The sequence below is a fragment of the Lytechinus pictus genome, unplaced genomic scaffold, assembly GCF_037042905.1.
Source record: "Lytechinus pictus isolate F3 Inbred unplaced genomic scaffold, Lp3.0 scaffold_19, whole genome shotgun sequence".
Taxonomy (NCBI): Eukaryota; Metazoa; Echinodermata; class Echinoidea; order Temnopleuroida; family Toxopneustidae; genus Lytechinus; species Lytechinus pictus.
Genome location: NW_026974140.1, coordinates 16,020,743 through 16,046,191, shown reverse-complemented (window position 1 = coordinate 16,046,191; position 25,449 = coordinate 16,020,743). Strand labels below are relative to the sequence as shown.

At 35.2% G+C, this 25,449-nt stretch overlaps 1 protein-coding gene across 2 annotated transcripts; it reads left to right on the top strand.

Moving 5' to 3' along the window:
• Positions 1–532: 532 nt before the first annotated feature.
• LOC129260811 (ubiquitin-protein ligase E3A-like) lies at positions 533–24,982 on the top strand. 2 transcript variants are annotated; one of them, XM_064114158.1, is made up of 12 exons: positions 533–789; positions 1,922–2,023; positions 11,889–11,924; positions 13,587–13,963; positions 15,935–17,154; positions 17,658–17,802; positions 18,256–18,461; positions 19,327–19,491; positions 20,101–20,256; positions 21,015–21,088; positions 21,775–21,918; positions 23,284–24,982. In XM_064114158.1, coding segments are annotated over exons 3-12 (2,610 nt in total). In that variant the 5' UTR covers positions 533–789; positions 1,922–2,023; positions 11,889–11,922; the 3' UTR covers positions 23,405–24,982. The 2 variants fall into 2 exon arrangements, with proteins under 2 accessions (XP_063970228.1, XP_063970227.1); XM_064114157.1 differs by lacking the exon at positions 1,922–2,023 and adding an exon at positions 5,402–5,479 and having other exon boundaries at positions 553–789.
• The last annotated feature ends 467 nt before the right edge of the window (positions 24,983–25,449 follow it).

The following is a 25,449-nucleotide window of genomic DNA, read 5'->3' as shown; positions in this document are numbered from 1 at the left end:
CAATCCAATTGTTTTAGTTCTTGGTAGAATTTTTTTGAATAAATAAACCTAATTTCATATAATAAATACAAAAGAACAAGTGGAGATATGACATCATCAGCCCACCTCATGAATATTCATAAAGACATGCCTAGAACTGTTTCACTGGAATAATGTGCATTTCTATAATTCAATAACTGCGTTATTTGTTATCCGATTTTGATAAAATTTTCAGCATTATGCTTTGTGAATTTTACTCTATTTATTGAGACATAGATATCTCCAGCCTGGACCAATGCAGTATCGAGAGCATAGAAACAATGCGGCTTTATCATGTTGAATATAATATAAAATAAACAAACCGAAGTTAGTAACATCCCAATTAAATCGCAACAATTTATTTCATGAAATGTTACAGAATAATATTCAAAACATTTACCGTTATGGCATATAGAGTAAAAAATAAAAACAACTAAAAACAAACCGACGAAACCAATAACCTGAGAATATTATGGATCGAAAATTGATGCTGAGTCGAGTACGTACATGATATGCGCGCGCAGGATCGATGTCACAATATCATTTCAAGGGAAGGTCAACGTCAGGAAACGACCAACCCGGTACTTATTTACACGTTCTTTAACGACTCATTAACAACTTATCTGATTGTTATAGATATATGTGATAATCAACAGGAGAAATTTATCTCAGAAACAACGAAATCATTTGATGTATGCGTATGAATCCATCACGGGAGATTGACAAGGCTTCGCGAGAAGAAGCAGTGGAAACAGAAGTGGAAGGAGGAAGGTCAGTGTTTGATGAGGGGACTCTATCTGCTGCGCATGCAAATCCCATGCACACAATGTCCAATGGGGATATCACGATTCCGTGGTATAGTAATTCGAATTACACAGGAGCTAAATCCCCAGGCGATGATTGGGTTCCCCATGTATGCTCACCTAAACTTTTACTTGTGATTAAACATGAATTTCTTTAAAATTCTTCAAAATTTTCAGTTTATGATATAATGTTCTCTTCAATTGCAAAGCTTTTCATGCCGTTATTTTGTTAATGATTTATTCTCAATTGCAAGTCGACTCTAAACCCAGGCCCACTCATTATTTCAATGAACAAGGACAAGGTTATAATATTATGAAATATTAATATTATGATAACCTTGTTCTCTGTTGTATCTCCATGTGTGGCCAAAGAAGGGTGGCAATGTTTGGCTTATTTTCTCTTTTTCTTAGTTTGGGACAAATGCTTGATTTTTTTACTCTGACAGTTTCTATTACAACAACTATTCATCATCATACAATTTGGCTCTTCTTAAAATAAATTTGATTCTATTTTTTTTCTTAATTTAAAATAAAGATTGAAAAATGTAAATTTTCTTGCCATATTATTACTTTCCACCAATAGAGGGCGTACATAAAAATATACCCAAAATTCAAGTTTTTGAGCGCTCTGGTGAATACAAAAATTATTCCCAAGTTACTTATGAAAAATAAATTGCAACTGTAACTAGGAAATTAGTAATTTTGGTCACAAAAGTGATATTTTAATGATTTTTTAAAGTGTGTGATCTGTACAGCATTGGCATACCATAGTCCTACCTGTAGATTCGCCACAGGCAGGATGGTTGCAGTGAGCTAGTGCCCAGGCCCGGGTCAGGAGCTCCGGCCCGCCTTTGCGGGCCGGAGCCCAGGACTCGTCCGTGTAATACTAGGTGGACAAAATGGGGTAAATTGTGGTCGCAATAGCACTCAAAATGGGAAAAAATAAATTATGCACTTACCTCGATTATATGGATGAAGGTCTATTGTGACAATCCTGACAACATCAAGGCACAAACTGGACCCTCAAAAAAGGAAAAGTTAGATGTCTATGTCGCGTTCGTTTTGGTATCGATCGGCCATTTTGTTTTCAATTTTGACAGAAGGAGAACAAACGAGAGAACTTGTCCTTTTGTTGAGGGTCCAGTTTGTGCCTCGATGTCAGGATTAGTGTGTCACGATAGACCTTCATCCATATAATCGAGGTAAGTGCATAATTTATTTTTTCCCCTTTTATTTCGAGTGCTATTGCGACCCCATTTGGAGAGCATATGTTTGACTAGTACCGTAAGTAACGGTGTATTAACCGCACCTTTTTCTCGGCGGGATATAAGCAAAAGTCGGGGGTGCGGTTTATCCACGGTGACAGGTCTGAGCCCGCCCGCGTAACCCCTCCCGAACATGTAAGAAGTCTGCCAGTTCACAACACATCGAGTGGCCGGGCGTAGCCGCCCAGGGCAATGTCGTTTAGAGGGGTATGAGCCGCGGGTAATGGGAAGCGATTATTACGATCTTAATCAAATAGTGTCCATAACAAATGCACCCACCTTCATGACACTAATTTTGACTTTATTCTCGATTCAAAGCAGCGAAGTTCCCTGGCTAAGTTCAAAGAGACGCCAAGCATTCTCGGTAATAATTGTCACAGCTGAGCAAGTGCCGAGAGCTAGCTTGCGTTGTATTGTGGTTTTAGTGCGACTTAAGCTGGCGCTATTCATTTTAACCCCTCAAAGTCCCGTTTCGCGCCAGCTTATTTTTTTCTTTCCTGTTTGCTTTTCATAAGATACCATGTACACCGTGCAGGGGTGCACCACGTATGAGAGAGACGGCACGAAGCCGTAAAACAACTGGAAAAAATGCCAATTTCTTTCTTTCTTGCTAACATTTGTAGATGAATTGATCAAGAACAGCAGATTTCCGCAAACCGGTAATCTCTTTGAATACTTTGAAATCTTGAACTTAGTTTTTGTTTCTTCGTACCTCAAATATGCATGTAAATGTGAGAAGGATTTTTTTTTTTTTTTTTTTTTTTTTTTTTGTCCAAAGTTGGGGGTGCGGTTAATACACGGGTGCGGTTAATACACCGTTACTTACGGTATTACACGGATGAGTCCTGTGCTCCGGCCCGCTTCGTGGGCTGGAGCTCCCTGGGTTATAGTACTGCTAGAGTCTAGACATCTGGAGAGACAGTAAAGTAACGCGCCTGGGCCCTGACGTTAGACATACATGTATGCCTCCATTCGATTCGACATGTTGACATGGCAATCTTATTTCACAAGCCAGCACAGGCAATCACCACAACACACATTAAACAACTTATATACACAGGCACTCACCCAATTTTTCAACTCCAAAATCTCTCTCTTGCACTTCCCTTACTCTCTATTACTATTGAACTTCCCTTACTCTCTATTACTATTGCACTTCCCTTACTCTCTATTGCAATTTCACTTGCATCAGCTTGATCTTTACTTCTTGCCGATAACTACAGTACTTGTATAACTAAACATGATTATTCTAGAATATAAATTTATTCCTAAACTCGACTTTAACCTTGATTTGTATTTCAAATGCTTGTGTATTGTAGATTTTTTAGTGTACCATACCTCACTTTTAAGGAGAGCGGTAGAGGAGCACTGCAAAAAGCTCTTCAACATACAAGGGGAGCTTTTTGTCCAATTAACAAAACGGATGGAGGAAATATATATACTAAGTTACAATCAACAACCAAAGGAAGGAAACAATCGAATATGCAATATTTATAATTGTTTTACAATGTATTGTAATTAGATTGTGTGTTATAAAACCTGTTTGAGTGAGGTTTTGACTTTGGCTAAAAGTTAAGTCACTGACAATTTTTTTTCTTTTTTCGAGGGCTCCATTTTAAGTTTTTGGTCAAATTTCGGGGGCTCTTTTTAAATGCTACTTTTTTGTATTTTGAGGAATACCTGTTCACTTATTAATGAATTATTACTTTTTGTTTAATATTGTATGATTTTTAAAGTCATTTTTTCATGCTTAGAATCCTGGATTTGGGTGTGCGTGTGTGTGTGACTATGAGTTGGACTTGGATATAAATGAATTCAATATCTAATTTCTACTCCGTCTATTCCAGTACAATACCCTGTACTCGGCCATGTACATGTAATAAAGGCCCACATACCCTAACTTTTCCTGAAGTTCTTTGAAAACGCAGATCTCCATGAAAATTGCATTTCCGTATGGGGGAGTCTAAATTCGGTGAGAATGTATTCATTAAGAACTTAATTATACATGACAATGAAGAAATCATCAAACTTTATTGGCAGTTGTGAATAATATACCTGAAATGTAAACTCTGTCTGAAACAGAAAATCACCATCATTGAGGCCTTTACTGAGCGAATTGTACCCCAGGGGCCTGTTGCATGAAAGGGTCTTTCGTAGAACCATTCTACGTAAGAACGAGATATCGCTCAACTGTTTCACAAAGCCGATTTGGGCGATACGAAGAATGGTCCTTGGAAAGACACCTCCAGACATGTCCTACGTAGGCATGATCTTCTTTGCACACCGCCCGCCACCGTCGGCATTGAGAGAAAATGCGTTTACGGCAAGCCACACTGACATATCACCTTTAAACATTTTTTGGGGGTTGCACACTGATGCATTTTATCTGGGATGGCCCTAAGTTATTTTTTATATGGGGGCTAGTTGTCATCAATTACAGGTCGTCTTTTTGCACGGCTAGACGACCAAAAACATGTCATTTTAACTTCTCCGGGCATTATGTCCGGGGGTAATGTAGGCCCAAATATTTTTTTTGAAATATGTTTTCTTTTATTCTCCGTCCTATCCCCACACCATTTCCATTAATTTTTATTTGAAATATCGAAATGGGCGGAACTATCTCTCTGACCCCTCATGCTTTAATGGATAATTAAACAACATGAAAACAAATTTCTTTAAAAGAAATGATGTAAGGTAAAAAACGTGTTTATAACCTTCAGCTAAAACAAAACAAGATACAAAACTAAAATGTTAAACATGGTAAATTATTCATTTGTTTTTATTTCATTTTCATTATAGGCCTAATTATTTTTTGCTGAGATTTATTTTAATCAATGAAAATTAATTGTCGGATTTGGGCTAACTCATGATTGAGATGTGAAACAGTGAAACAAAACAAAAAAGAGTCTGCATTAACAAAATAGCTAATTGAATTTAAGATACAGATTTGGCCTATAGCTAACGAATCCATCACAATTATTACAAATGAAGATAAGCTAGTTCATTAAAGAAAAGATTATGGAAAGTCCATATGGAGAGGCGCATTTTAAATCGTAGGGTGGCCCCTTTCGGCCCCTATGTAATGTTATAAAGCAATAATGTATAGTCTCTACTCCTCAACTTTGAAATGTTGAACATATATATTTTTTATATTCTTAAACTATATTCTTATATAAGCTTCCATAAATTAAGTGATCAACTTGACAGATGACCAACGTTTATGATCATTGTAATATTTAGCATTATTTCTGTAAATAGTATTTTTTCCATTGCGGATTGCACACCTTTTTCTATGTTTTAATTGTTATTTCAAAGCACTACTTTATCCACTTGGACATGTTCGCAGCAATTTTCATAGTTTCCTTGTCTTCGGTTACTCATCATGCAACTGAGGTATGTTTATACTATAAACACTCACATTTTTTATTTCTTGCGTTATATCTGACAAATAAAATAAATAAATTAGATTTTTCACAGGCAGCCTCTCATATTTTCCTTTTTAGTCTCATACAATCAGACACTGTTGATTTTGTTTACTCCATTCAAACCCTATTTTTACCTCAACAGATAACATATTAACGCATAATTTGCAAAATCATCATTATATATATATATATGCATAAAAAATCAGTATATTGAACTAATAAAATGTCGACATTACTTAGTTAAATCAATTTTTATGTCGGACAAGGGTCTCTTTCGTCGAAATATCAATGAAAGGTGTCTCTAAAAGGACACCGTGTTCTAAATAAGGGAAATAATGAAAATTTCGATTTTATCCAGTTATGTTTGTGAATCTTGAAAGTTTTTTCTCTTTTTACCTCATAAAGTACGCTCCATACATCAATTCTACAATCAGTAATAAATAAAACATTATTTGATCCCCTTTTATTGAAATATATGATTTTATGAAAAGTCGTCATTCCGAAATAAAAGGTTCAGGCGACGATGAAGACTAAATATTTTCCCGATATTATCGATATCAAACGATGTCGTGGACTTGAAAGACAAAATTGCCTTCGTGAAACGGAAAGCGCTGATTTGTCGCCAATCTTCCTATCTCGGAAGAATGGTCCTAGGACGTTCCTACATGTACGTATCGCTCATCTCGTCATGCAACAGGCCCCGGAGCTCTGGCAGAGAGACAGAGCTCCGACTGGCTAGCTAGTACATGCGCCGGCCTTGTAAAATAGATGGAGCTTTGTTTGATGATTTATTTTCTGATATTTACCTCATCCCCTAGAAAGAAAAAAAAATGATTTTTTAGTTATAATTAATAAATAAGGTAACTTATTTTGGATGTTAATAGGCCGTTTTGAAGAGCAAAGCCGAATGACAACTCACCAATGCTAGGTTAATAGACTGGGATTTATTTCCTGTGTAATTCGAATTATTTTATCACAGAATTGTGATATCTGTAGGGTAAACACGTGCATTCAAAATTGCACATGGTGGTAGTCATAATGGATCCCTATACATGCAACTGTTTCCCGACCGTAGCGTTGATTTTTTTTTCCATACCTGGTACCATGTGTATGGAAATACGTGGTACAGAAAAAAAGACGCAACTTCGGAATTTGAAACTGCGCTCGCTATTTTCAAGGCTTATTCATGATTTTGAGTGTGGATTTTGGATGATTTTTAAATGGTAAGCGGAGCTCGAGCATATGGCGCTAGTGGGCCGTTGAGTTGTTATCACTCGGCAATAATTTCGGGGGCGACATTCAGATTTTATGTCGCCCCCGAAAGCATGATTTTGGGTGATTTCGAGGGCGACTTTAGGCATTTCTGCTCAGCGATCGCGAGGCGTGCTATTAATCGCGCTACCTAAAATGGATTATGGCGCGCATGTAGCGCGCGATCGCTCTCGCGCGCCTTAAAATCGAGTCCCTGATACCTGAGGCTGAGTTGGAATTATTTCTTCATGTTCACAAGTTTTCATCACCTTTTGTTTTTTTCTGTGTATATACGTTGTATCTACATGTGTGTAAAGCAGTGAAAGAAGAATTTCCTTTATGGTCAATAAAGTTATTCAATTCAATTATAAAGTCAAATTTCGTCATTAAAAATGTGGATTCTGCGCCATAATTCCAAAGTACACGGCGGCTACCTTAGCTAAAAATTGAACGGGGTCATCGAAAAATGTGCTAAAAATGAAGAAAGCAGTGATTTTGTTCTGAGTTTGCAAACGTTCTTGCTTCTTCTTCTTCTTATGTTGGTTTGAGTGCCGATTAGTCATATTTGACTATTGTCGCCATTGACTATCAATAAAATCTCACTTCTCACATAATGATATTACTGCCAATAATGATGTACGGTATACTATAAAATATTTTTCTTGTGCATCCTTCTAATATGAAAAAGATAATTATACAAAAGTTTGTCGTAACTCTTGTCAAAATGGCATATAAACAAATCTTCATCAAAAACAAGCCGCTATCTTGCAAATTTAGTATCATATCTTCAAAATAACCAATTACAAATAAAAAACTGGAAAATTCTTACCTCATTGAATTTGTGCAGAATTCAAGTTGACGGCATGCTCACCACATTTGACATGGGGACTGAGCGTGATGCGGGAGCGAATGGCCGCTACAACTTTCGGGTTGCATATCTCATGTGGTGCAGCAGAATTCAGTGATGCTCGCACAGATTAACTTTTGAACACGCGATGCGCTACACGTATGTCAAACAAAGGTCAGGGCTGTTGAATTTCGGTGGTAAAACATGACAATACATTTCTGGAGTAAGATAGAAGGTGAAAATAACGTTGTAATTAAAAATAGACACAAAATGACGGTACTACACTTAATTTTAAAGGTCAAGAGAAATAACAGCAAACGAGAATCATGTAGTAAACACACATAGGTAGGTATATATGTTTATTTTCAGCAAAGTCATGACATCACTTCTTATTGCCATCATAGACTTAATAATAATAATAATAATAATAATGTACATTTATATAGCGCTTATTACATTAGTTTCTAAGCGCTTAACATTTATATCATTAACGTAATACATGTATAATGATTATGAAGAGCATAAGACTTGGATCTGCTAATTTTTACTAAGTTTCACTAGTACATGTAGCTTTACTCAAACTACCTTTGGAGCTATAAAACTAAGTCACTGTCGATCGTGATGACAAAATCGCCAATTTTAGTCTTACGACTCATTATTTACTCGTTTGGGAACTATCATGAATCTCGAGGCTGAGTCATGAAGATTGCAGCGCTAGCGAGCTCGAGAATCAGCTGGCTTGCTCATAATGTGCATGTAGCGCCGATGTATGGAGAATGCGCACACGGCCGCGGGCGAAAAAAATATGTTTCCCCAGTCTTCGTCATCGGCAAGTTGCGCCAAATAGTAGCGCATGCGCACAGTGTATCTTAGAGCGTAAGATTGCAGCCCCCATACATTTACATGTAGCTGTTCTCCGAATGAGTTACCTGGCGATAAGTTATTGGTAAATTGGCGCTGATTTTACATGTTTCCACTGTTTTTTTACTGGTTTGACATTGTATGAGAGATGATTTGCCAATAATTGTAATTTATCCAAAATTTATTGAAATTTACCAGCATTTTATTTGTTTTATTTTCAAACAACCACTTGCCTGATTGGGCAATTTACTTTGAGAAATGCTTGCCCGCACGTCATTTTCACTTGGCAAGCTTGTTTGTCACGGCCTGGGTCCGCAGACATGGAGCACCATGTTTTTGTTCAATCTGAAATTTTCTTTCAAATTTTTACGAGATTTTTGGCACACTTGCTCATTAATATAAGGAACAGTATGAACTGAAATTTTTTTGTGGAATAAAAATAAATTCACTTTTAATCTTCGGTTAAATTTGTAGGTGCACAGACATGGGTCCCCTCCCCCTTCATATGTTTATGATATTTATGATTTCTTATGAAAAATCATGGGTTTTAGGCTTAGCCTGGGCCTAGCCTGTCACTTTTTTTATGTTAGTGTTAGGCCTACATGTACATGGAAAACAAATGATTGTCAATGTATACATGTATGTCTCCACGCATTCATTTTGCACAATTCACCAGTCTGTCGGCAGGTCCACAAAAAGTAGCTTACATGTATTTTATGTTAATGAGCTTGGTGCGTATGAAAACATCTCTTTTTATTCAGCCATTGCTGCTGTAAATATTGACCAAATTTCATGCTTTTGGTATCTTTATAGAGAAGAAAAATAATTCTTTCTGGTCATATTTCTGGATTAAAAAAAAAATGTAATATCTAGGTAAAACATGGTACAAAATATATTTTCATGTTATTTTTACACTTAATTTCTGTTTGAGCCCAAATGATTTTTTGGTTATGATAAAGCTAAAGATCTAAGTTTTAATATAAAATTGCTACTCAGAATTTTCAAAAATGTTGTCTGTATCTTGATGGGAACAGCTGGCTGCTGACCCATCTACTTGTAAAAGGTGCCACATATCAAGAGTGGCATTGTAAGAAGGTATAGAGTTTGAGCTTTCTCATGACAAAAATAGTATTTGTGCCCAAAAAGTTTTGCACATTTGCACAATTTGCAACAGAAAACAGAGGAAGAAAATTCTGGGGGGGGGGGTTTCAGACCTGAAATTCACTTATTTATCAAAATATTTTATTCAAAAGAAATTACCAATATAATTTACTCTTTCCTCTTATAAATACAAAAACAATCAATTTAACTTAAGGAGAAAGTGGTTAAATTCTTTGAGAAATTCAGCCACGAGAGGACTTGGATACATGTAAATCTTGCTCATTTGCTCAATCATTATGAATTTCAACAATTACATTTCAACATGTTCTGGGAGGAGTTCAACTTTTTTTTGCATTATAATTTTTATATTGAGGAGAAAATTAAAATATTTTGTATTGCTTATAAAAATATGGAGTAAATGTACATGTACATGTAGATGATGTCATCGGAACCCTCATATGAATATCAACCAGGATGTGCATATAGGTGGAGATAAGCTATTCTTTTAAGTGTTATAACTTTCTTATTTTATAAATTATATCTGATTTTGATAAAATTTTCAGCATTATTACTCATTTTATTCTCTTTTTATTCAAATCAACTTTTTGTTGGGATGGAAGTGCCCTTTAATAATTACAACTGAAATGAAGAAAAACATGATAAAATACATGTATGGTGTAGTAACAGTTTAAAAGACACTTTAATATTGAAAATATGAATTATACTGCACATTGGCAATGGCACCTTGTTACTGTTTGCACAGGTCTTTATCACATGATCATGACATCATGCTGATGATGAGTAATGCGCATGTAAAAGGCACTCTGCAGACTTGATGTGCCACACCATACAATACTTCCACCCCAAAGCCAGTAATATGTCAAGAATGGTTCTCTACAAAGAGTATTTCCTATTCTTACATGTACTCGTAAAAATTAAAGTTGTCAAGCTGAATAAAAGATGAGATATAAGCGTGTGTGGATTTTTGTCGACAATTTTGACAATTTACGTTTCATTCTAATGCTTAGGATGTTCTTTTTCAAGCTCAATAAAAATCTTAAAATTCATTTTTGGCAACTTTATCGTTGGTTTGGGGGTGGCAAGTCACATACAGAATGTACTGTACACAATTTTTTTAAAGATAGATGCCATTTATTAAGCCAATCTGATTTTAAATAGCTTAGAAAAGTGTTTAACTCTTAACATGCCATACACGCTACTAACCCAACGCCACAGTGCTAATCCGATGCTAATCCCCTGTGCCAGCCACAAAACCCCCCTGTGCCACATTGGTTTTGGGATCGCGAGTCGTATTCACTCCTTTCAATAGTTTTGATTACAATTGCTTCTAACTCTCTAACGATTAGTTTATCCACAAAATATTGTGTAGTAAAGTTGTAGGAAATTTCATACCCCTTTTAATGGTGTCCTCATTATATGGATTGGTTATTATCTTTACCGCTAAAAGATGAGTTGTATCAAGTAGTTCCATTTTGTGGAGTGTTTTGTATGGATCAAAAAACCTAGGTCTCTTCCCTCTCGGAGGCGGAGCCATATCTTGTAAAAAATGTAGAAATACTCGAAAAAGTCGAATGTAAATCGCGTGAGTAAGTTGATCTGTCAGAAAGCAGAGTTCGCACTACACACAATAGTGCTAATTACGGCGTGCATGCAATGCGCAATACAATGCAAAACGGCGTAACGATTGTAATTCCGAATTTGCGCAGTCATGCACGAAGCAGGCGAGGGTAGGAAACAATGCAAGCACAAAGCAATCAATAGTAGGCGTGCGAGCACGAGTGTGGCATGTTATAGTAGGATACGTAGCGTGCACGAAGCACTCAATGAGTTAACGAAATATGGCTTAACTCCATCAGATTATGGTGCAGGATCTAATATATCTACCAATGATATTGACTTGATTTGTCAGAAAAAATTGAATCCACTATATGACTACAGTTAAAATATTGGTTTCAACTCTATGTAGGCCTAATCCTATGAAACCTCTCCTGTTAGCAAACGCTTGCTAGCGCAGTGTGTAGTGCATCACTGCATCAGGTTACAGTTTCATCAGAAACTCAAGAAGATGGTGTGCTAGGTTTAAGTCCTACCAAATATAAATTGTAAACATAAAAATAAGAGTGAAAAATGAGACAAATTGAGGCATTTTCATTTTTAAGTGGATTCTACATACAGTGTGAAGGTCTTTCCCTCCACACTACTGTATATTATTTGACTTATTTGTACATGTTTGCGGAAATTTTTCATTCTTGTGCAGAATAAATTTGATTTTTTTTTTCTTTCATTCATTCCATAGCTTTACAGACGGGGGAAGTACACCTTCAGATGAAATGTAAGTGTGTGATATTAGCAAAGAGTATCTTTGTGAATTTTTTATCTTTGAAATTCCAAACTTACATGTAGGGGAGACTGGGGTTAGTTGGAACATTTTTGACAAAAATGGCTGTAAAATCCAAATAGATTTTATTCGAGAAACAATCAATATATCAGCTTGAAGCAAATACCTAAAGGCTTCAAATGTACCCCATAAAATTTTAAACTCTATTATGGTTACTGAAAAAATCCACCTTGAACAAGACCATCGCAAACGTTCCAACTAACCCCAATACGGGGTAAGTTGGAACACTGCATGGTCAATTAAAAATTATACTAAAACTACTTAAAACTAATATTACATGGTTTTAGCCTATTTGCTTTATTTTTTTATATTACTATTAGCAATTTCATGTACTTCTGCATCAATATAAGCATATGAAATTTGCCCTAATTTTTTTTTTTTTTTTTTTCCCTTTAACTCTATTTATTAAGCTAGTATAATGCTAATTTTTGGTGAGAGTATCAATTTTCACATTTATGACAAATATCCACCAAAAATTTCAAAAGAATACAATTTCTTATTTATTTTTTGTTTTTTTTATTTGTATTTCTTTGTTTTTTCGAACCTTTGTTTTTTCTGATGAACTTTGTCAGGACTCTTTTGCGATCATAAAAAGCATAAAATAAATCTATTTGAACCAACAAAAGTAAAAAATAATCATACATTTATGACTTTTGGTTGAAAAACACAATTTGCATTGACCTTGTACATGGAATCACGTTTTTGAGCAATTTTGGGTCCGACATGCACGTACAAAATGTTGCGTAATTTCAAAACCGCGCACAAAGGCATCGCAAATTTGGTCTCAAATGATGCGCAAGACTTGAAAGTAAAAAGTCAGCGAGCAGTGTAGTTTTAAAAATTTCGCGCGGCGGAGTAGTGACAAAATTTCTCCAGGGGGGCTCAAATTGACCCCCCCCCCCAGTTTGATAAGGATTAATATTGCATTAGGGGCCTACAATAGGCCTTAAATGCACACTCAGACCTAACTGATAAACAAAACAAGCATGGTATACAATACATGTTCAGAAGAGTGTGAAATACTTTATATATTTTTTTCTCATATCCAATGTTTTTATTCATAATTTCATTCCAACTAACCCCGGAGGCCCATTTGATGTTTATAAGCTTACAGCACAAAAAGGGACTTCACCATGGCATATTAATAACCTTATTTTGTAGCTTGGTACAAGTGTCTATTATACCCCCAAACTGGCCAACTTGATCTATAAACTTCTCTGAGATAATAAAACCTGACTCACACACAGTGCATATTTTTTGTTTATAAAAAAAGGGTTGGGAAAAGAAAAAGAGACAATATAGAAGGAAAAATGTGTCTTTACATATGGTTCATTATCAATACGTGCAACAAACAGGCCTTCTGTTTCATTTTTAAATGGACTGAAAAAATAATGGTATGGGAGTTCTATATGTCAGGGAATAATTTTCCTGATATTGCATCGCAATGAAAGACTGCTGTGCAAAAACTCTTTTGTATAGCATATTTTTACTTCGGACTGTACATTACTTAGTTGAGAGCTTTTCTCTTATGACCAAAAATGCTATTCAAATTTGTAAAGCAAAATTATTTCCTGTATGTTCTATTTAACATTGTAGGAAGAGATCCCAAGCTCGAGGCCTTATAGAGCGTTATTTCTACCAGCTAACCAATGGCTGTGGCAATACTAGCTGTTGCAATGAGTTCTGTGCCTCCAGTGGACGACGCACCCACCTGAGCAGTAATGAGGCAGCAGCCATGGCTCTTGATCTGTTCAAACGTAAAGCCACCCTGTGTGAGTCTGCTCCTAACAAACAGCTCAAGACGGGCAATGAAGAAGATCAGACTGATGATACAACACCCATGGATGTATCTCCTGAACAGCCATCAACAAGCTCTCTTAGGAATACACCTTCAACAAGTTCATCAGACAGTGATAAACAAACCCTCTTGCCAAAGCCTCAAGACACACACAGGAGCTCATCAGTATCAGATAGTAAGTGATTTAGGCTCATTCAGACACAGCATGATAAAAAGCTTAGCAACAAAGACTAGAAATAGGATATGAGGTGTTGAAAGCAATGTTTTGAAGAGAAAAAGGTGCAAATTGTGAACCTATCAAAAACTCTTAAAGGGGAATCCAGCCTTGGTCATAAAATATTGTGTTGGAAAGGAGAAAACAAAAACTCCCAGAATGGTGAAAGTTTGAAAGATATTGGACAAGCAATAAGAAAGTTATGGCTGCTTTAAAATTGAGATCCCTAAGAATATGTAGATTTCAAATCAGGCAACTGAGTAAGTAAATTATGACAAGGGGCAAGGACAACATTCCTGTAGGCCATATACTTAATTATCAGGGATTTGTGGTGTTCTCCGTAAGTACCCATTCCCCTGGGGCAGTAATCTAAATATAACCCATATAGTACATGTACATGTATGTATATTGTTTTATGTCCTCATGAAAGAAAAATCTAATTTGAAGTAAAACTTGAAAAATTGACATTTTTGCCATTTTATGTATTGGAGTACATGGAAGAGTAGTCCTTTCCTTACGTCACTATGACATCACATGCGGCCAATTTGAAGTCTCCATATTTATCGTTATTACCAATATTTCCAACTTTTAAACATTAATAACTTTCTTATTGTTTGTCTGATCATGGACCTATGAAAGCTGGACATTCATCGGTTAGTTAATGAATTCACTAACATCTGACTGTTATTGTCATGTGAATAACATTCTCTTCATATTTTATCTGCTGTGATACCATCATGGTCGCCGTCAACTAAACCATGAGTTACAGAAGCTTTCGGTGATTAGACATTTAACATTAGACAAATTGTATGCGCAGAAGGTAATAAATTACCTAAATTCTCTGAAATTAATGTGCAGTTCTGGTTTACAAATAAATATCTTAGTTCCGTTGTTTTTATTTGGGAAAATGTATGAATATTTCGAGATAGAGGCTGAAATGAAATTGATTGATTGTAATTTATAATCACATTTTAAAGATTTCCTCATGACATTCCAGAGAAACATGGTGGGTTTCTTGTAGGGGTCGTCCCCCTCTCGTTGTTAGTAAGGTCATTATGAGTGTGCAGAAGTGTGCAAATCGATAATAATATATTTGATATCACTAAAATCGTCTGCTTCTCAATTTGCTGCTCCAAAACTGAACCATCTTAATTGAAAGGTATAATCTGTTACAGGACATCAGCCAACAAACGCCAAGAAGAGGAAAAAGATTTCTTTGTAAAGATCAGATTCGCCTCGGTAGCCGCTATTGTCAAAACACCTGTATGTTCTCATTAATATGCACATAATCAGGATACGGCGACTATGATTGCATCAAAAAAATGCCCGCGTTAATCGTCCATTTCTTATAGGTCCATGGTCTGATATTGTTCAAATTTTCACCTATCAAATTGTCTGATTTTTCTTTTTTTCATTTAATACTCTAAAAACAAGTTTTTATTTGGGTTGGATTCCACTTTAAAGTTAGGGAAGCATTTTATGTTTTGAGGTAAGACAGAATCATGACATCTTTCAAATTGACTTTTTCCTAAATAATTGAATTATTATGATATAGTATGATAAAATGTAAGCACATCTTAATATTTGGATCATCATGCAGTTCAGTTATTTTGCACAACTTTGGACAATATTTGTTTTTTACTTGAAGCGTATAGTGCTCATATATTAGCATAAGTGAGATGATTTTTCTTACTGCTAAATGCACATTATAACCTTTGCCACTTTTTATCCAAACAAGGATCTATTGACTAGCTGTAAATTTGCAGAATATTAAAAAGACCCATGTATTAATGTAGTAATGTAGTAATGATTTGTTTCAAAATAATATATGTATTATATAAGTGTGTTTTATGTTTAAAATTATGCATTGAACAACATTAAATTTGTAGAGACCAAAACTGTTGATAATTTTACCCTTAACCTTTTCTGTAGGTATAAAAGACATCTCCTTCTTGACAGAAGCCAAAATCATGGAGATCATCAATGAGTGTGTGGAGTCCAATAAATTTTCTCCTCTTGTTCGTGTGATCGGCCAAGTCTTTTCCTGTTGGCAGTCATTGAACAAGAGCTTTTTAAGAACTGAGAAGCAAGGTCTTTCAGATAAAGAGAGGAAGCAGAGTGATGAAAAGGAAATGGATGAGATGGATGAAGGTCTACAGAGTATTAGCACACGCCTTGCTGATCATGATCTAGGAGAGTGTTCATCAAAGACTACAAAGAGTCTGGATGTGGACATTGAGTCAGTGCAGAGGGTCTATGAAGCAATCACAAAGCTAGATGAAGAGAGGGTTAATAATGCTATGCTGAATGCAGTTACTAGTCTGGCTCACATGGCTGATGTGGAGGTCAGAGTGAATGCTCACTTTCGTGATGGTAGCAATCATCTTAACTTTATCATCATCACCATGGAGAATCCCATGATGTCCAGTCCGGAGTACTTAGAGGTTGCCTTTCCCACCTTCTGCCGGGCCCTGAGCCATCTTCCTCTCCCGGCCTGCTGTAGTCTTGCAAGGGTGTGGGCCAAGTTCTCACCAGGGAATCTCACCCGCAAGGTACAGTCCTTGCAGCAGCTAATCACATTCAAAGTGCTAAGTGGACACTTTAATTCCGGACCGCGGAGAAACACCGTTAACGAGGATGATGCAATAACTTCAGCAACAGACTGCATGAAGATTCTGTATTATGCATGTATACTTGGTGGAGAGGTGGAACGTCAGAGCAGGCTATCCACAGAGGAGGAGGAGCTTAATCTCCAAGAGTTTCTTGGAGCTATCGGACATGAAAACAAAGAAAGGAAACCCCCCAAAGAAGACTCATTTGCCAAAGAGCTTGGCCTAACTGTTCTGGATTGTCGCAAACCTCTCATCCCATTTAGTGAGTTTTACAATGAGCCATTGAATGATCAATTGGAAGTGGACCATGACTTCACCTACTATAAGAAGGAGAGTGATGGACGATTTGCATTTCTCAATTATCCATTCATTCTAACACCTGCCACTAAGAACACAGGTTTATATTATGACAATCGTGTGAGAATGTATCATGAGAGGAGACTGACACTACTTAATAGCTTGGTACAGGGTGAAGAAATCAATCCGTATCTCAAGCTCAAAGTTCGTCGAGACCATGTAGTAGATGATTCATTAGTTAGGGTAAGGTTCCTATCCTTTTATACTAACATATCAGTGTAATGATATAAAGTCCATATTTGTTGTGCCTTTTTTATTTTTTTACAATTTTAGCCATAATATAGAAATGTGCCATATGGAAGAGTAGCCCCAGAATATAGAAATTTAAGATATGATCTTTTGTTGAATGATTAAATTCATTTAATGGATTTTATCTATGATAAATCCTGGCTGAATTCCTAATTATTTGCTAATAAGCCTTAACATCATATGGAGGCTTGATGTCAGTGACAATTACCATGGTACTGCTAATAGCCAATCAAAATCAAGGTGTCTTTGATGTTTACGATTGATGATCTGGGGCCTGTAACACAAAGTTTAGCAATGATCTTAGATTATTTTTTTTATGATTGATTGCATTGACTACAATGTACAATCAATCGTGAAAATCAAGCATACAATTAATCACTAACCTTTGTGTTATGGGCCCCAGGTTTATTATCAATGTCACATTTGCATTGTTGTAGTTGGAGATGATTGCAGTTGACAACCCCATGGATCTTAAGAAGCAGCTGTATGTTGAGTTTGAAGGAGAACAAGGTGTAGATGAAGGCGGGGTCTCAAAAGAATTCTTCCAACTGGTCATTGAAGAGATCTTTAATCCTGATATTGGTAAGTGTATTGGAATATATATTTTACTTTGAATTAGTTGAATCCTTTTGAATTTGATGTCTTCCGAACAGCCAACACTGAATAGAAAAAGGTACAAACAAATTTACTGGGAGTTGAGTTGGAAGATTATGCTTAAAGACTATTTTGTTTACACTGCACTATATTTTTGAAAAATGAATCTAACAAAACGCAAATTATTAGATGAACCTAAACTTTCACTGGTACTACAGATCAAATTGCAGCAGAAAAGGAGAAATTTAAGCTCATCCCTCATGAATTGCAAGACTTGATTAAAAAACTTCCAGTGCTAAATGTGTTAGATTTTAACACAAGTTGATGTCCAAATTCTGAGCATTTAAAAAATAGAAAAAAATCAATGTTAAAATTTTATTGATGTTGTTTATCTATTGCGATTCCCCAAATGTTATCTTTTCTCCCTGTCTCTTCTCTTAGGTATGTTTACCCATAATACAGACATGCAGACATATTGGTTCAACCCTACATCATTTGAGACAGACCGTCAGTACACTCTAATAGGTATTGTACTAGGCTTGGCCATCTATAATAATATCATCCTAGATGTTACCTTCCCTATGGTTGTCTACAGGAAGCTGATGGGACGACGAGGAGTCTTTGCTGATCTCTACGATGCTCAACCAGTAAGCATTTATTGAGAGAAAAAATGTGTATAATAAATTGAAATTTGAATATCTTTTTGTTGTTTTTTTGTAGTTATAGTGATGATTGATTTGTTTCAGTAAATTCTCTGTTGAATTATTTCAGTTCAGAATTGAATAGAAGATCATAATTCTGCTTAAAATCAAGAAATAAGGTCCAAATATGATCATTTTCGTTGTAGGAACTCTTTGTCACCTTCTCAGCAAATCTACTTTGAAAAAAAAATTCAACATCAAAATGAATTTCATATGTATTTTATTGCTTTATACATTTCTCATGTGATTCCCTGTTTTTCAACTCTTTGTTTTTTATTGGTCTTTCAATTGATTTTTTGGCAACACCAATTTATTCATAAACAATATCAAATGAATTAATATTAATCAGTAAAATAGTGTTACATTTATAAATTTTGCGAGAGTTTGCATTTGATTTGTTCAGGAAATCATGTTTTAATCAACTTCAGAACCACGTACCCTGCCATCACAAACTTGGTCTCAAATTGTAGTGGGAGACTTGAAAAGAAATGTCAGGAAACATTGCAGTGAAATTATTTAACTATTTGATTTTAACACACAGAGCATAGGTGGGGAGGGGCTGGGTGGCTCCCATCCCCAGTCTATTTAGGGTAAAGAAAGTATTACAATAATTCTAATAATCATTTAAATTGTGATAAATCATATACAATAAATAATCTTCCATGGTGTGCTTGGATAATCATCGTTGGTATAAACCAATTTCATGTAATGTGATTGAAATGGTCAAAGAATCTAGTTTAATTGAATAACATTAGTAATTCTAGGATAAAGCTTGAGGTTTGATCTATATTTCTCTAATTTTCTACTTAAGGTTTTGTACAACAGCTTGAAGTCCCTCCTTGAACATGAAGATGCAGTAGAAGAGACATTCATGATGAACTTTATGATCAGTTACACAGATGTCTTTGGTAGTACCATTACACATGACTTGAAGGAGAATGGTGCCCAGATCCCTGTTACTGCTGATAACAGACAGGTAATTAGGAATTTTCATATCAAATGTTGTCTTTCTAAATCAAAAGATAAAGTGAGTTGTTTAGAATTTAATCAGATACTATGTCAGGATGCTTTGGTATACCTGTGATGAAATAGTTGTGCAGTTCTGGGTCGTGTCTAACAAAACAATTTCAATATATTCAAATTGAACTCATGGGGTGATTTCAAGTAAATCGATGAAAACTGGTGTTGGTGTTGTCACAACACCGTTCAGGCTGGTATTAGGACTGATCTTGGAAAATATGACGCATTTACGGCAGTTCGTATTGAGTGCTGGTGTTGAATGTTGTCTTAGTAATGACAGGAGAGCATTTCATTCTCAGCAACATTTTTGTCTGACAAGTTGACTGATACGACAACTTTCCTTGATTTTGATTGGCTGAGAAGCACTTTTACTATGGTAATTGTCAGATAAAACAGGATTTGTCAGAGAAAATGTCCGACAAGTCCTTTTAATGACATGCTCTACACGAGAGCATTTCATGAAGAGAGATGTCAGTGATTTTCATTGATGACAGTTATAAGCTACTGAAAATCCTTTCTGCTTGACTACAGCATTTCTTGTATACTTCTTGTATGTCTTTGATAGGAGTTTGTTGATCTGTATGCAGACTTCATCTTGAACAAGTCAATAGAAAGACAGTTCAGAGCTTTCAGGAGAGGTTTTGATATGGTGACGGATGAGAGTCCACTTAGGAATTGGTTTAGACCAGATGAGGTGGAACTCCTTGTTTGTGGGAGCAAGGTAAGTCAGAGAATTAGTCTTCAGAAAAGAAATCCATATGTATATCACTTGGTCAGGCTATCATCCATGTGTAATATTAACAGGATTAGTTTTTCATAAATTATATTTGTTGATGTACACTGTATCTTAGTTAACCAAATGAAAATGCCAAAGGACTTTTTTATCACTAACATTTCAAGAGTTACAATGTCCTAAGTATATGTTTTTCTTTCAGTTTTATTTGCATAGATATAAGAAAGCAAGACATTTCTCCTATGGATACCAATAATAATTATTATAACATAAGGGGCTTCATACAGATGTTTCTAAGCGCTCAATTTTCTGATTATTAATTAGTTACCAGGATTATAAGAACAAAAGTGTAATCAGTTAAACCAATAAATGAATAAATTACCAAATCTTTAGAGTAAACAAAAACAGAATGAAACAAAGGTGTAATTCAGTTGTTACCATCTATGCCTTGAAATTGTAGAAAGTTACAGTGAATCTCACAAAAGTAGAATTTCCTGAGGTTTAGATTTAGAATTATATGAGTGTAACTGTATAAGTTCATTTTACTTTGGCCAAAGAAATACTTGCACCAAATATTTTATACCTTTTTGACCTCGAGCATTCTTTAAACACATAGGGGCATGATATATACATTGTTCGCTAACTTCGCTTTATCCATAACACTAATGTATCTTTGCATGGTTGGTGTGATTCAGTTAAGAATAAAGAGTTAATTAGATTCATGCCCACTTCTTGATTTGATTCAGAACTTTGACTTCAATGAGCTTGAGAAAGCTACCGAGTATGATGGAGGATACACCAGTACATCTCCAACTATCAGGTAAGGAATCCATTCAAATTCTAGAAAAATAGATTTGGATCCACTTATCCACATGATCTTCCAACTGTTTGGTCCAATACTAACTTGGTCTTACTGTAGTATTATTCCCTGGTGGTCTCTTTTCCACTTCATTTAATATTTTACATAGTTAAATCAAAATTTGGTTAATGAACAGTTTATATAATCTTATTGTCTAAATGGTGTTAAACCAAGTAGAAAGTAAAAGAGAAGGGTATACAAAATGTACTTCCAAGAATGTTAGTTTCTAGTCTTGGTTACAGGCCATCAAGAGTGTTGTTTTGATTACACAAATTGTAATTTAATAACTTGAATGTAAGCTTTGAAATTTAATAATAATAATAATATGGACCATTTATATAGCCTGCTACTATATTAATATACTCTACTGCGTGTAACAATTGGTATCATAATTATTATTACCGCGGCTGTAGCCGAGCCACCAAACAGGCGCTCAAGCATTTGAGGAACTTCTTGTTACTAGGTACTCATTCACCTCACCTGGGTTGAGTGCAGCGCAATGTTTTGGTAAATTTCTTGCTGAAGGAAACACGCCATGGTTAAAACTAAATGAAATGAAATTTGAATTATATTATTGAATACATTTACACGTTTTATTTCATTATTATGACATGTGAAATATCTTGTTTTTGTTTCTGTTTGTTCAGGTACTTCTGGGAGATTGTGCATGGTATGGATGAAGAACAGAAGAAGAAGCTATTGATGTTCACTACAGGCAGTGATAGGGTTCCTGTAGGAGGCCTATCAAAACTCAGACTTATCCTGGCAAAGAATGGTCCAGACTCAGATAGGTACTATATCCTCAAATATTAAAGACATTCTCGCTTCACCTTTCATGGGGAGTGGATTGGAATTTGCTGATCCCAGCATCTTTGAAACACGTGGGAAATACATGTATCAATTGGTAATGGCCTCCAATACAACTTACTAGATTCTTCAATTGGGAAACTGCAGAAGTTACAAAATGCAGCTTCACGCATTGTAACTTTATCCAGCAAGCGCAGTCGCATCACCCTTGTCTTAAAAAGTCTTCATTGGTTGTCCCTCAGGGAATGCATAGTCTTCAAAATCCTTCTTATGGTCTTTTATATTATCAATGGGACTTCACCTGATTACTATAACTCACAAAGAGTCCTGGTTTCAAAGAAATCATGGGGGGGGGGGGGAGACGAGCACTTGCTCATGTAGGGCCGACCCAGGAATTCTCTTCCACAGAGTTCAAAATTTTATTTCTTTTCTTTCTCGCATTTGCTCTTGAGCTCCTTGAACATCTAATTAAGATGTATCTATTATTGTATCTATTATTATTATTAAGTTATTTCAGCACAGGCATTCCTTTGTTTGCTTCAAGCATTGTTGGGCTGTGGAAAGGGAGATTATGACTTCACCATATGAGGCAATAGTGCAAATCATTACATATTTTACAACTCCCAAAAATGTTCTGTAATCTGATTGGTCTAAATCGGATCACATGATATTCATTGAATTGAACTATGTCATCCAAAATACATTATCCTGCACTCTGACGTCATACCAAATGTACTACCCTGCACTCTGACATCATACCAAATGCACTATCCTGCACTCTGATGTCAGAGTGCAGGATAGTGCAAGGTCTGGAATTATCTAGAAATTAGATCAAATATAGCATTCGGGGCAACTCAGTAACACAGGGAGGGGGGGTGTATAAATCAAACAATGCACGCATTCTTGTGCATAGATGACCTAAATAATGAACTCTGTGCTCGACTCGCCAAATGAATTGATTTTAGTAGCTTTTAACTGTTATTGCAATTTGTTACTTTTATGAAACAGACCAAAGTTTCTGGGCAAGCACCCTAATGGTCTTAAATTTTTCATGAAATCTAATACTTAATGGTCTTTAATATACACTTTTTGCATTGTATGAAGTCACTCTTCCCTAAAGCTTATGCACAGAAACATGTTATGATACATAATCAAAATTGTACAAAATTATACCAGCTTCAATTTTTTTTTAAACAGTATTAATTCAACTTATCATCGGAATGATTCTTCCACTGCAGCTTTCCTCATTTTCCCAAAGTGTTAACTTTCATTTCTAACAATGTTTTACATACTTTTCTTTGAATTCATTGATCATTTTTAATAACAACCGTTTATCTTTCTTCATGTAGGTTACCAACTTCTCACACCTGTTTCAATGTTCTCTTGCTTCCCGAGTACTCCAGCAAAGCCAAACTAGAAGAGAGGTTACTCAAAGCCATCACACATGCTAAAGGCTTTGGCATGCTCTAAAACAACCAGTACTCCAAACCAAGGCTGCCTGCCGTAGCAACAAAGCAACAGATTTCATTGAATTCCTCTGTAGGACAATATATCATTGATTAGACCAGGTTTCAGAAGTGTTTCATTGTAATTTCACTTTTTTTTCTTTCTTGTTTTTTCTGAATCATATGAGATTTCATTACTGTTTCATTCTTATTCCTCTTCTTTGTTGATTTTTGAATTTTTGGATTCTATTCTTTCTTATTTTTTTCCGAAGTATCTGTTTCATCATGATGATTGTAGGAGGATTCGGTGTAAATTCCTCTGCTTCTTCTGTGTCCTGTTCTTTGTTTCTTTCCATCTATGTATCCATCTCTCACCCATTTCCTTGGTTTGGTAACTTAAGCACTGAGATAACATAGTAATAAGTCAAGTTGAATGATTTTTGTTTTATGCATTGAAATGAACATTTACTATTATGCATGAAGATGTCCAACTGCATCATATCTATGTGTGTAAAGAATGCTGGAAACACATATGGCACCAGAATACAAAGAAATTTAGGGAAATCATCTTGGTTAATGAAATGTTTAGCATGGATTATTGGATGAAAGATGTCACATCGGGCAACCCGAGTTTGATTTTCTATCATAGGCAATTGTTTGATTGTGGAGATATTTCATAGCTTTGAAAAAGATACAAAATGAGGTGATAGATAATTGTTGTGTACATTTGTACACTTTAAGACATTTTCTGGATAGATCTAGATTTTAGTTCACACATAAGAGGTAATGAAAGAATTTTTTGCCAATAGTATTTAACTGGCTAGCAGTGACTGGAATGAACTTCAAATTTCTACAATATTAATTTGTATCCTGTATCCCAAGTCGCAAATTATGAATTAGCACTGAAACAATATCCTTCAGTATTTGAAGGAAATTGATACTTGGAATTAGTTTTTCAAAATAGAATTGTTCAAATCTAAAGTATGAATTTTCCACAATACCTTCAAAAATTACCTTTTTAATAAGAATGATTTATGATATTGATATGGACAAAATGTGCAGAATCTTGTTAGCATTTCATTTCCACTTTGCACCTGAAGTATAAGAAATTATCAATTATCACTGAGTATCACTTTTGAGTTTATAAGAAACAAGATTGAAGATTGAATTAGGAATATAACTATTGCATATGAAATGTTTAAGAAGTAAATTTAGATTGCTATTGACATGCATCCATTGAACGTTTGATTTCTTACATTTGGGTAAACAATACAAAATGCTTACACCTTATAATGAATGAATAGTATGATTTTAATTTCATATTGATCACTTTATATTTTGGTTGCACACATTTGGGTAAACAATACAAAATGCTTACACCTTAATGTACAAAGAAAAAAATATTTGTTTAATTTTACGATGATCTTTTCATAGAATCTTTCTGATTGCACACATTTGGGTAGACAATACAAAATGCTTACACCTTTTAGGTTATACAAAGAAAAAAATATTTATTTGATTTTACGATGATCTTTTCATAGAATCTTTCTGATTGCACACATTTGGGTAGACAATACAAAATGCTTACACCTTTTAGGTTATACCAAAAAAAATATTTCTTTAATTTTACTATGATCTTTTTATAGAATCTTTCTGAGTGCACACATTTGGGTAGACAATACAAAAATGCTTCAACTTCCTAGGAAAAGAATCGAAAAAGAATTATTGCTATAATTTCCTATAACCCTTGTCAAATTTTCAGAAATATTGAGTTCTTCATTAAAGTGGGTGTACTAGTGAGAATTTAATTGATAATGATCAGATTTCAACTTCAGCTGATGGAAATCAAAATAATTAAGAATCTGTTTCAGTACCCAGGATAGGATCACCAGTCATGCATAACTTACAAACTGATTTTTGAAATACCAATTTGGTTCGAGTCATACACAATTTGGGAAATAGTGCTATGTTAGACAATTACTGAAAATAAAAGCATGAATGTTTATTTATGAATATCTTTCTATCCATACTCAATTCCATGACTCTCATTCTATTGGTATTTTACAAAAT